This window comes from Myxine glutinosa, chromosome 6, assembly GCF_964187855.1.
Source record: "Myxine glutinosa chromosome 6, kmMyxGlut1.1, whole genome shotgun sequence".
Lineage (NCBI taxonomy): Eukaryota > Metazoa > Chordata > Myxini > Myxiniformes > Myxinidae > Myxine > Myxine glutinosa.
The window spans coordinates 154,974,368-154,988,401 of record NC_136266.1 but is presented as its reverse complement, the minus strand read 5'-3'; the positions used below and the strand labels follow the sequence as shown (position 1 = coordinate 154,988,401).

The window sequence follows — 14,034 nt, the reverse complement described above, 5'->3', positions numbered from 1 at the left end:
GCAGGAATGGAGATTTTGAAAAAAAAACACTTTACTGGGAAAATCCTGCATTTATTGAAGTGGGGTTTTTAACCCAGGTGGGGAAAACTGGGCTGGGCCCAATAGTGCCAAGCCCAACTACAGAAGTACCAAAAAGGCTGGAACCTGGGCCATTTTTATTTCGTTTTTGCCCACGTATTAATTAGAGGACTAGTCTTACTCAGCGAACATTGTAGCCTGCTTTCAACATCGATCATCTTGTTTCTGACTTTAGTTTTTAACACCACTAAGATTGAGAATGCAAGTTCTCACATCGGTAAGTCATTGGGAACATCACGGGGACTTGCGCAAACAGCTCGCAATCCCCCCGGGAAGCCACTCATGGCCCCCTTGGAGGTCACGACCCACCGTTTGAGAAACATTGAATTGGAGTGACCGCCACCAAATATGGTTGCATTGCTGAGTCCTGGTATCCTGCACAATTCTAAAAAGGCAAAAGACTTCCTTGTCGCTAGGCTGAGAGTAAGAAACTGTACTATGGCGTTATTTGTATTCTGTGTTACGTCACATTCATTTTATTTGCATACATACCTTTATTTATGACTTATTGTGCCTTTTTCAGTGACTTCAAGCAGAACATGTGGAACCACAGCAGACTTCTGTACCTCTCGAGAAGGCAGTCATTTGCAAAAAGTGTGCGATATTGGCACTGTCAGGCCAACAGGCCAACCTTAACTTTTGTTCCAACGTGCTCTGGAGCGTGCCCTGAAGATGTGGAACAATTGAAGCAATTTGTGCAGCAGTGCCAAAAGCTCTTTGTTATTACCGGAGCTGGAATATCTACAGAGTCGGGTATTCCAGATTATCGGTCAGAGCATGTAGGCCTGTTTGCACGCACTAAACGCCGGCCTGTAGAACATGGAATGTTTGTACGAAGTGCCCAAGTGCGGCGGAGTTACTGGGCACGTAGTTTCACTGGTTGGACTAACTTCTTGAAGCACCAACCCAACGCAGCACACCTGGCACTGAGTCGTTGGGAGCGAGCCGGTCGTTTGCACTGGCTTGTTACGCAGAACGTTGATGCACTGCATCAGAAAGCTGGCAGCCTGCGGTGCACGGAGCTGCATGGATGCTTATATTTGGTGATTTGCCTCAACTGTGGGCAGGTGAGATGCCCCAGATTCCGTTTTTACTCATATGATAGTGACATAATATTCCCATTTTAATTTAAATATACAACAACCATTAACTTCCTGTAAAATACATCCACTGGCCAAAAATAACAGAATTGTCTTATTAAGGTGTTTTTCTGAAGTGTTCACAATTATAATGCATCACATGGTGTTATATGTCATTAATAATATTTTGTTTTATATACCGACCCTGGTGTTGGGCTAGCGGCTAGGGTGCCAGCTTAGGATCCTACGATCCTGGGTTCAAATCCCGGTCGATCGCTGAATTAACGCCAGGGGGGTTGACTCACCCTGTCATCCTTCCGAGGTCGGCTAATTGAGTACCAGTTCACTGGTAATTCCCTGCTTGTCGTAAAAGGCGACAAAAAGGGTTGGCGGCAGGAAGGGCATCCGGCCGTAAAACATTGCTTCAAAAAGGGGACAAAAAAAAACAACAACAACCACGGTCCCCGAAAAAGGCCAACCCCCGCTTTGCGGGGAAAAATGGCCTCTAAAGGTTTGTTTTTTTTTGTTTTTTTTATACCGAGCTGGAATGGTGACCCGTCCTTCACAACAGTCCGTTAAGCACAAATACCAGTGACATCTCAAAGGGTCGTAATGGTGGAAGTATGTCGAGCTTGACTAAGATGAAGATTTTAAAGGTTGTAAAAAAGAATTTTTTCCAGACGTTTACCGCCATTGATGCAGCGTCTTTTACACCACCTTATTTACCACGTTACTTTAGTTATTCGTGTCTGTTGTTTGTGTCCTTTATGACGTCCTTAAAACCAGTAAGCTTCCTGTATGGAAGAGCCCACATACAGTCGTTCACACTGAACCGGGCGAGATAATTAGGGGGCTGGAAGCTTGTTTCAGAATGACACAAGGTGCTGGAGGTGGAAAAGTTCACAAAAGCTGCTAACAGCACTACTGCAAATTCAATAAAGCTACTGAAAAGTTTTTGCATTAAATATTCTTCCTTGTGCTTTTTTTTTGTTGTTGCTTAATTATACGAGTAAAGCATAGCTCGACAAAATGTCACTGCGACGTCACATGGTTACGCTGCTCAAAGACCTCTATAATTGTTTGTCGAAAATGCAACTGCAAGATGTAAATGGAAACATCAACTCCGCTCCTGTTTTAATTCCAACTTCTATTTTTCTCCATCTTTACTCCTTCTAGTCTCTGTGGTGTTAGCCACGTCTTGCTTTATTTATTAATTGTGTACCTCAAGCACTTCCATGAATTTTGCTGCTGCTTGCATGTTTGATAGGAAACTGCTTCACTGTGGCAGGACCAGGAACCACGTGCCACAAGAGCTATCGCTTCATTGATCCTGTCCAACAGGACATGTTATCATTGACTTGGGAGTAAATCGATGAGTAAGTTTAACCCTCATGTAAAACTAGATGTTGGAGTCTCGCTTGTCTGAAGGATAGACATATTCGTGAACATTGAGGAAGGACAGTCAAATTTTCCTTAAAGGTTGAGTAAGTTGCTTGGTAGCATCTACTACAAAAAAAGCTTATTTCAGCGAAGTTGGGATGGGTAAACATGTTGCTGTGTTTGTGTTCCGGGTGCATCATTTGTAGGTAACTCATCGTGAACAGCTGCAGAAGCGCATGGCCGTGATGAACCCACACTGGCGAGTGGACACTGTGGAGGTAGCTCCTGATGGAGATGTTCTCCTTTCTGAATCACAGGTGAGTCTATACCTACAAAGTCTGTACATTAGTAAAATTGTCCTTAGAAGTGTTCGACTGTCCTTTAATGCAAACTCTTCCTGGCCGAGTTAAAAAGACAAGAAATAAAAATAGAACACCTGCATTAACTCTTCTCTCTGCCATGTGTCTTCCACGTTTTCTTGAAAAGGTTGTTGTTATTGAATGTTTAAGTACGTATTGTATTCTGCGCAGAGACTACGTATGACAAATGTCAAGGGAATGATCCAGCAGTAAAGGAGGAGAGGGAGGAAGGGAAGAAACACTGAAACTGGCAAGGAAGGTAAATGGGGGTAATAACGATAATGGGTCAAATTGGTGATGGCAAGAGATGGCAGTGGATGGCTTGCAAGAAGTTCTGGAGTGAAGAGTGTGACAGCTTCTGGAAGGTGGTTCTATATATGTGGGAAGTGAGGAATAAGAATTCAGGTGCACAATTAGCCTGGCTTTTGGAAGTTCAACCAGGACGGGGTTACTGGAGGAACGTGTCCATCCTGGAGTATGTCCGGATGGTCAGAGGACAGAATGCAGAAGGAGAAATATCAGAGAGACCTGCTTGTGCAGCGAGAGCACCAAACCCTGTTCTTCGGCCTAATCGTGTGAGATTCCAAAAATATTTAGAGCTTTCGATACCACAGAATTCATGAAAAGCAGATGTGATGTTGTGGCACAAGCCTATAGTGGAGAGCAGTACTCAATTGAGCTATGAACATAGGCCTTGTAAACCATTTAATAGCTCTAATTTTCCAAGGAAGGACTTGGATCAATGGAGGATGCCCACCCAGTCTATGGCTGGCTTTCAGGTGAGCTTTACTATGTAGTTGGTCTAGGAAAGGTCATGGCTGATCGTGGGGCCGAGTTGTTTAAGCGACTGAACCTCTTCCGGTATATACAACAACAACAACAACAACAAGCATTTTAAGGCCATTTTCCCTGCTAGAGCGGGGGTTAGCCTTGGGGTCCCCATGACAATCTTCTCCATTTTGCCCTATTTTCTGCATCTCTCCTTGTTAAACCCCTTGCCCGCATTTCTTCTTCCACCATCTTTAGCCAAGTCTTTCTCGGTCTTCCCCATCCTCTACTTCCTTCTACATTCATTTCCATCACTCTTCTCAACCAGTCACTTTCATCCTTTCTCAACACATAACCAAACCATCTCAACCTGTTCCTCTTCACAGCATCAATCACAGGCTCTATTGCCATCATCTTTCGCAATTCATCATTTGTCTTCCTCTCTCTCAACGATACTCCACACATCCACCGAACCATTCGCATTTCCACCCTTTCCAGCCTTCGTTGCTGCTCTATGTTCATTACCCATGTCTCGCTCCCATAAATCATAACACTTCTCACACATGCAGCATACACCTTTCCCTTCAGCTTCAACGACACTCCCCTCCTCATCAGCACGCCACTCAGTTCCCAAAACTTCTTCCATGCACATCTCACTCTCGCAACCGTTGCCGAGTCTGATCCACCTTCTCCATTCAGCATGTCTCCGAGGTAGCAAAATGTTTTCACACCTTCCAGCTTCACGCCATCTCCAAGATCCAACTCAACATTTCCTCCATCTGCAGCTCCCTCTGTGCACACCTTACATTTGAATGTAGCTGCCACACTGGTTAATGACCCTCTCAGACCACTGCATTTTTGATGAACCCACTCAGTGCACATTGTACATTGAATGGAGTTCACTCCGACACCCTTCCTGCACACAGCACATGGCCACTTCCCAGTTCTTTCCACCTCACCACATGCTTTACCACTTGCCATCACCTTCGTCTTTCCGATATTCACCTTCAGACCTTTTGTCTCCATACATTCCTTCCACTTGTTCATCTTTTCCTTCAGTCCATCCATACTTTTCACAATCAACACCAAATCATCTGCATATAACAACTCCCACGGTAAACCCTCCTTTACGTTCTGAGCCAGCACCTCCATCACAGCTACAAATAGTAGTGGACTTAGTACCGACCCCTGATGCACTCCCACCTTCACCTCCAACTCACCCACTGTTCCCGTCCTTCGTCCTTACAGCTGTGTGCGCTCTTTTGTACATTGCCATCACGACTCTGATCAACCATTCCTCCACTCCTAACTTCCTCAATGCCCATGTCAATACTTCGCGTGGAACCCTATCGAATGCTTTCTCCAGATCGACAAACCCAAGAAACAGCTTCTTCCTCTTCTCCATGTACTTCTCCTGCAACTGCCTCACAATAAAGAGCGCGTCTGTCGTTCCTCTTCCTGGCATAAATCCAAACTGCATTTCGTCGATCTTCACTTTCTTCCTTATCCTCCTCTCCAACACCCTTTCCAATACCTTCATTCCATGCTCCAATAACTTTATCGCTCGGTACGAGCCACACTCCAGAGGGTCACCTTTCCCCTTGTATAGAGGGACGAGGGTACTCAGTTCCCAATCCACTGGAATGCGGCCTTCTTTTACCACCAGATTACAGATCTCTGTCATTCTCTTCACACCCCAACTTCCTGCTGCCTTCAACATATCTCCCACAACTCCCGTCGGCCCTCCCGCTTTTCTACTCTTCATTGCTTCATTGTCATGGTCATGGTCATGGTTCCGGTATATGACAGAGGAAATAGTTTAGTTTGTTTGACGATCATTCTGGAGCGATAGTGAGAATTGTCATTTATCAGAATGTAATAATTTCCGGATTAGTAGAGAGAGACACAGCTGCTGTACTGTACCACACAGAGGGATGAGGGTACGAAACTAGCAGAGTGATGGGGGTACTGTAAGACACAATGTGGACTTATCTGCAAAAAGGAAGACAGAGTTTTCCAGAGTAGCAGAGAGGTCATTAATATAGATGAGGAACAAGGGTGGGCCCAAAGCACTGCCTTAGGGAACTTCAGCCTCAACTGGAGAGGGGAGGAGAGGGCTCCATTGATGGACGTATGTTGACTGCGTGAGTGGAGGAAGTCAGAAATCCAGGAATGAAGGCATACAGGAATGAATTATATTGTTCATAAAAGCTTTTTGCACAAGTAGTTACAAGAATGTAAATGTAATGAAACATAAATGAGATAAACGGTGAAATTGATGTGGGATACAGTGAGATGTAATCAGCAATATCCTACAAAAACCACCACAGTTATCCTAATTCAACAGGTTGGACATGAACGAGTTTGTCTTAAGTGACCAGCGGATACCTAAACCGAAGTACAACAGCCACAAGCAGGCTCAAAGACAGCAGGCTCAAAGAAGGCTGGGCAATGTGGTCATGACTGTTTGGGGATGACGAGCATGAAAGAGTGCAGACTTGTAAAATGGTCCCCAGAGCTCACTCTTGCTCGACAATACCAGGTCGGTTGTTTCCCTAACTCGCAGATTTTTCTGTCGATGCGCACACATTCAGCCAGAGACATCTCCCACAATTCAGTATTGCTCTCCTGATGTTGCCAGTATCCCACTCAAAGCAATAATTGAGAGCTGGCATTTGTCATGGTGTCAAATATTGTGACTCGGACTTTTCACTCCCAAGTGGGTCCATTGGTCAATTGGACCAAATTTTCATTGGTCTTCACGGCCTTGTAGCATACCTGCCTCCTGTACTGCTTGAGCGTTAGCTTAACCTTTCACCAAGCCCAGATGTGCTTGGGCCAGGGTGGGGATTATACGTTCATTATTATTATTGCCAAATGATATTGCTCTTATTATTGTTGTTAATATCATTAGTATTAATGTATGCTTTGCTACAATGTTGTCAGTATTTTTGTTATTTATTTTGTAATTAGAATGTTATGCTGTGGAAGGACATATTAAACTGTTCTCTACACCTTAACATGACGTCCATTTAAAACATGGAAATTCTTCCGGTTTATTTGTAGTTAATCAGCCTAATCAACTCGGGAGATCATAATGATCATTTCGGTGTGTCACATTCCACATCAAAAAGCTCCATAGAACTCCACAAAAGCATGCCACACACACACACACATACACCTCGTCCATTTATAGTACATTGGCGTGGCAGAACTGACAACATCCTCCTTTGTTTGGGGCTTGCTGCATCTGAAGATGGGACCGATGTCTCCTTGGTGAAAATCCCAATACCTGGATGCTTCTGTATGACAGATGGCATTGTGACCTGTGACCCACTAAATATTTCCTCCTTTTCTTAGCAAGTCGTTAATGAGTGTCGTCTTTCTGCGGTAGCACGCCATTTCGCAATCATACAGGGTCATCATTTTGATGATGCTTTGGTATTTGCCTTACAACACCTGTTGTGAAAATCATGGTGCATGTTTCGGTTGTGCATTACACCATCATGTCCTTCATTGATGGATCAATTTATTGGCAGTCCTGAATGAAGCACCTGGTTTCTGAAACTATTTGATGACCTTCATTGAACTGAATTACTGAAGAATGTCTGTCTTATCACGTTTAAGTGTTGAGTTAATGATGACAATGTAGTCTATAAGATTTTCACTCTGGTTTTGACAGATGCATTTAACAAATTTAGAATAATGGCAAGGAATCTAGAGTAGATAGTTTGTGCTGATATGTCAGTTTATTGCACAAATTAAAGATTGCAGAATACAGAGCAAGTGTGTGCAGGTACATACTGTCTGGTTCATATAAGAGGCGGAACAAGATGGCCGCTTGCTCACCACCCCGTATATTTGCACGAGGTCGAAAACCAAAACGACCAAATAATTTGATTGGCCAAATTGACCCAAATGAACCCAACAGTTGCTTCTAATGCTACTAGCCCGATTGTGACAATGTCTCCATGCTAGTAATCAGCAATTTATTAATAAGAAAAATAACAATATTTGCTATGCCACTCAATAATTTATAAAAAAACAGATGACGCAAGGTAGAAATCACATCAGGCCTCAACATTTGACAAAAACAGTACTCGTACCTAATAATTATTAAACAGTTCACTCTATAGACTGTATACCTGGAGGGCAGCTGAGGAATGACGAGGTAAGAAAATTATAAAACAACCTTTAGGCTGGGATAAATAACATAAAGGAGAGATAACATGAGGAGGGTAAAAATGGAAGTGGCTTGTAGCGAGCAGAGAACATGAACGTCTGTACTTATCTCCGGGGCCGGTGGAGATACTGAACAACTCTGCTTATTCAGTATCATTGTGTCGATCTTCACAAATTGAACTACCCACTCTGGATCAATCTCGTCAATCCACTCTCTTACATAGACCAACCAACTGACTGATAAACCTCCCTGCACACTCTCACTTGCTGCCTGACTCCTCTCTATAGTGGCAGGGCCATATATATACACACACACACACACACACACACACACACACACACACACACACACACACACACACACACACACACACACACACACACACACACACACACACACACACACACACACACACTCCAGCAGTGTGTCCCTCCTTCCTGTGCACGTAACAGTACTATCCAGATTTTTCCATACCTTTGGTCAAGAAGGAGGTGTACAGTCACATGAAAAAGTAAGTACTGTAAAGCATGGTGCCCTTGCACACGTAAAGTTTTGCCTTTTTCAACATATTTTAGCATACAGCTGTTTGATCTTCATTTCAACAATATTGATAGACAAAGGTGACATAATACAACAAATATCATGAAACATTTACATTTTGTAGTCCATTGTATAATTTAAATAAACATAAATGCAAATTTCCCATGTGGAAAAAGTAAGTACACCCCGACATTTATCACTACTTCAAATACCTAAAATTAGAATCAGGTGCACCAGCTCAGGTGCAAATGATTAGAACATCGTTAGAGAGGATCTTGGAGGAACCTGTCTTATTTAAACCTCAGACATTTAGTTTGGTTTGCTCTGTGTTGCTGAAGAGTGCGGCGTCACCATGCCTAGATCAAAAGAGCTCTCTGAGGCCTTCAGAAAGAAGGTTATCGATGCCTACGAGTCTGGGAAGGGATTTAAAAAGATCTCCAAACAATTTGTAATCAATCATTCGACTGTCCAGAAGATCATCTACAAGTGGAGAAGATTCCAAGCAACTGCCAACTTGTTCAGGCCAGGCCACCCCAGCAAGTTCAGCCCGAGAGCAGACCGCAAGATGCTGAAAGAAGTCTCTAAGAACCCCAGAATGTCATCACGGGACCTACAGGTAGCTCTTGCCACTGTTATGTCAAAGTGCACGAGTCTACCATTAGAAAGAGGCTGCACAAATTTGATCGACATGGGAGGTGTGCCAGGAGGAAACCTTTGCTGTCCAGAAAGAACATCAGGGCAAGACTAAAGTTTGCTGATGAACACCTAGGCAAAGACCAGCACTTCTGGAACAATGTGCTCTGGACAGATGAGTCAAAGGTAGAGCTATTTGGCCACAGTACCAGAAGACATGTTTGGCGAAAACCAAAGACAGCATTTGACCACAAAAACCTGATACCAACTGTAAAGCATGGTGGTGGAAATATTATGGTTTGGGGCAGCTTTGCTGCATCAGGGCCTGGGCAGTTCACCATCATAGAATCCACTATGAATTCTTCATTGCACCAGAGGGTGCTTGAGGATAATGTGAGGCCATCTGTCGGAAAGTTGAAGCTCAACTGAAGGTGGACCTTGCAACAGGACAATGACCCTAAACATACCAGTAAATCCACCAAGGAATGGCTGAAAAGAAAGAAATGGAGGGTTCTGGAATGGCCAAGTCAAAGCCCGGATCTAAATCCCATCGAGATGTTGTGGGGGGATTTGAAACGAGCTGTGCATGCAAGAAACCCCTCAAACATCGCACAGCTGAAATAATTCTGCACGGAGGAGTGGGCAAAAAATTTCTCCCAGTCGATGTCAGAGACTGGTAGACAGTTATAAGAAATGCCTACTTGAGTGTTTTTGCCAAAGGGGGCAATACCACCTATTAGAGCCAAGGGTGTACTTACTTTTTCCACATGCGAAATTTGCATTTATGTTTATTTAAATTATACAATGGACTACAAAATGTAAATGTTTCATGATATTTGTTATACTAGGGCATGCCCGTACTATATATAAGCTAGGACGTGCCCGTACGTGGGTGCCCGTTCCTTGCCAAAAAAAAAGAAAAAAAAAAATTTGTGTAGGGGTGTGTGTGTGTAAACATCCTAGGGCGTGCCCGTACGTGGGTGCAAAAAAACATGCGTGCAAACAACAACAACAAAAAAAAACTTTGAAACCACGTGGCAGTAACGACCACAGAACCCCCCCCCCCCCCCCTCTATTTACATGAATGGTTTGGTCCATTCGCAACGACCACAGAACCCCCCCCCCCCCCCTCTATTTACATGCAATGGTTTGGTCCAAAGCGAACGGCTTGCAGTGTTTGGTAAAGAAATCGCCATAGCTCGGTAACTACTTGTCCGATTAATATGAAACCTTGAAAAGGCACATCCTCGGGTCCCCAGCAATATACCTGGCAAGTTTAAAGTATATCGGACCGGTAGTTGTCGAGAAACAGCGGTCACAGACAAACATACACACATACACACATACACACATACACACAGAGATTAATGGAATTATAGATAGATTATATCACCTTTATCTATCAATATTGTTGAAATGAAGATAAAATAGCTATGTTGAAAAAGTCAAAACTTTACATGGGGTGTACTTACTTTTTCACGTGACTGTACATGTCCAGTTCCATTATATATTTTTGATTGAGATATAATGTTGTTATATATATATATATATATATATATATATATAGATATATATATATATATATATATATATATATATATATATATATATATATATATATATATATATAGTTACGGACCGCGGATAAGATGTTAATTTGCCGAGCGGATGGCGCCGCGGCCCGAACCGTTTTTACAATGACTAGACCCGATTCTGAACGTTGGCCAAATCGTGCCACAGATATTCAATTTGGAAAAGACAAAGACGACGCGGATGTGAAGAAGAAGAAGAAGACAAAAAAAGGTTTGAAATACGAATATAATTTCTTACTATTTACAGGACCAAAGAAACCAAGGAAGAAGGAAGGATAATAAAATAAAGACAGAAAGAGGGACGGACCAGAAGGACACAGTGAAAATTCTAGCTTACCTATTACAGTCTTAATTAATACCCTGGACAGAACAAACAAAAGATGGACTCACACGAATGGGGAATTTGCAGGCAGGAATGGAAGGACTGGAATGGTTTGGGACGGCAGAGAAGGGGAGGAAGGCACGGAGCTGGCTGGAGCTTGATCCCTCACGGGACGTCGGGCTGGACCTCGATGGCCGCCGATGCCACCGATCCTGTGGTGTGCGCGGGGTAACGGGTCGGAGCTGCCTGGTGGAGCCAACACTGCTGGTGGGGGGTCTGGCGTGACGGGTTCTCTCTCCCTCTCTCACAAACTCGCAGGACTCTCTTCAGGCTTGTCTGTGATCTGATCTCCTCCCTCCTCGACTCTCTCTGGGGGCGTCTCTCGCGGGTTATATAAGCCCCACCCTTGACCCTTTTGCGAACCTCCCCCAAACGTTCTCTTTCCGCCCTCTAAAGCCAACCCCTCGTTCTGGGTTGGTCGGCAAGGGCTGGTTCACTCCTCCCCTCTATGACGAGGTGGAGACACGCCTTTCTTCCCCGACCTTACCTCGTGGCTAATGGTGGTTTTGGGGCGATTCGAGCTAGCCCCAGCCAAAGGGCAGCAATGGCGAATGAAGAAAACCGCCCAAATGCAGTTGGCAATTGCAGCAAACCTGGCAAACCTGGCACTTTGAAGATGCCATGTCGGAGGGATCTACCTTATTTAATGCAGTGCAATGGAGTGTCAAATTAATGGAAGACAAGGCCTTACCCTACTACACAGAATAAGGAAATAACTGTCAACAAGGAGGTAATCTATTATTGGCTACGTGGGTGCTTGTGAAATAACTACGGGCACGACCTTTGACCTTTATACAACAACAAATGGAGGACGGAGGGTGATATTTTACCACAACCTTTTACAACAACATTTTACCACAAAAAAACACCATTCTCATATCCACAACACTGCGCCCTCCTCCTCTTAGGCACGTCCCGGGCCTATTACTTTTACTTTTAGTGTGGCACGTAGATGTAGTTCCCTCTACATTTAACCTGACCCTGAGTGTGACAGTTTTAAAACATAAATAAATATGTCCCGCTGCTCCATTGCACCCTGCCTAACAGATTCACGCCCACAACTAACCGAATTGCGGAATTGTCTTCAAACTATACATTTACGGTGGGGGCGCATTATTTACAACGACGCTATTTTATTTACAAAACTAACCCAGGACCTGTGATTGTTCTTTTGGGGGGGGAGACAGTCTGCTCTGCATCGACGCACCATGAAGCACCCAAAAACGCACCAATACACCCTCAAGCACCAATCGGTGCACAGTCATCACTGTTCAACAAAAATAAAAACAACAAACCCTGGTGCTCGTCTTCCTCTTCGGCTCCCTCTGCTGGCCATGTTATCTTCCTGCTGTTGTCATCTTCTTTGCTGGCGGCCTATTTGTCCTAAAATAAAATGCACCAAACGTGTCCATTTTTATTTATTTATGGCCCACAGGGCCGACTAGTGTGGTTCACCTGTGGGGCATAGGTGCCCTGTGACCAAGGTCTGCCAGCAAGATCTCGGGCCTTCATGGCCGGTTCCAGCAGAGGGGCCATGCCCCAACCCATGGGGTCCATAAGTGGTGCTCAGCCACAGACATGTGGTCCATAAGGTGGTGCATCGATGCAGACAGCTGTGGTTGCGAGAGGTTCGGGCGCCCAATGGCGGACTCTCGCACGCTCCCCTCGGCGCCCAGTGGCGCACAGTCCTCGTGTGGGAGACAAGGGGGGGGAAAAGACAGATGAGCGAGGGGTAAGGTCACAAGGGTACACATCAAACAAGGCAATGCAAGGCGAGGTGCGTATGGAGACGGAGCGGAGAAAAGCTCGTCCCTACCGTACGTCACCCCCCCTGTCACCTACACTACCCTTGCCCTTACCCCATATGTACAAAATCTACACATTTACAAATTTGTCACTACTGTCACGTCTCCCTATATCTCTCCTATACCAAATTCGTCACCACAATCCCTCCAACCAAAATTTGCCATCACCCAATTCATCATCAATCCTCATAAGGAGGAAGAGATGGAACATCAGCACAATGTCACACCCACGTCATGATGCGTCTCACATTCCAAACATTTGCACAATAAAAATAATAAAAACAACCTGGCATGGTGTGGAGGTACGTCATCCCAGGTGAGTGGATGTAGATGGTGCGAGGAGATTCTTAATCCTAACTACCTTCTAAATGACATTAACACACTTTACACTACCCGGGGTCTTTCCCTGCCAAACCATTGGCCATCTTACACTCTATGCGGTTTTAAAAACCAAATTCCCATTGACCAAACTGTGGTGCTTCTCAATTTGGGGTCTCACTCCCCCGATTCATCTCCCGGTGCCCTTGCACAATTTCTGGGCTGAGACGTGCAGCTCTCCCAGCAGGTCTACCCACCTGCACACCTCCACCACTGTAGTTGCCACCCGAGCTTACCTAGCTCCTCACCCTAACCTATCTAACTGGGGAAGGCCCCTCCTGGCTCTGTCACCCCTCGGTGCCCTCTGGCGCTGGGCTACCCGGGTCCGTCCTCCGGATCCTCGGGCCCCATCCACAACAACTCTACCGGCTCCCAGAGCCCACCTGCGGCCTCACCTGGCCGACATCCTCACAGTGGCGGAGTGTCAACCAACTACACACACTAACAGGCTACACGCCCAGCCATTTCCACAACACTAATGCACCCATCCAAGTACCATTCTTCCACACGCACCACAGATGCCAATATCCAACCACAATTTACCTATACCCTCTACCAAACACTTACACTACCCTCCCCGGGTATTCGTGATGGGGGTCCATCCTCCTTTCCCCCATCCACACCTTCGCACCATCCACTCCACTCCACAGTTTCCACCATACTCACTCCACGACCATCCATTCCAATACTCCATATACTCCAGACCATTTATTCCATACACCTGTTCTCCATTCACCTGTAGTTGCACACCTGTGCAATCACACCTGGTGCCACTTGCACCCTCCTTCCTTCTTGGACCATTTGGTCAGCACAATACACATCACTACCACTCAAACACTGCTCCATACACCTGTCCA

The 14,034-nt window shown here is 45.0% G+C and overlaps 1 protein-coding gene across 1 annotated transcript in view; it reads left to right on the top strand.

Moving 5' to 3' along the window:
* The window catches only part of SIRT4 (sirtuin 4), a 28,770-nt gene that overhangs the window by 4,521 nt on the left and 10,215 nt on the right, over positions 1 to 14,034 (top strand). Inside the window, exons 2-3 of the mRNA XM_068118776.2 lie at positions 602 to 1,145; positions 2,744 to 2,854. Of these exons, the coding sequence (XP_067974877.2) occupies positions 618 to 1,145; positions 2,744 to 2,854 (639 nt within the window). The 5' untranslated portion in view covers positions 602 to 617. The remainder of the gene's footprint in view (positions 1 to 601; positions 1,146 to 2,743; positions 2,855 to 14,034) is intronic.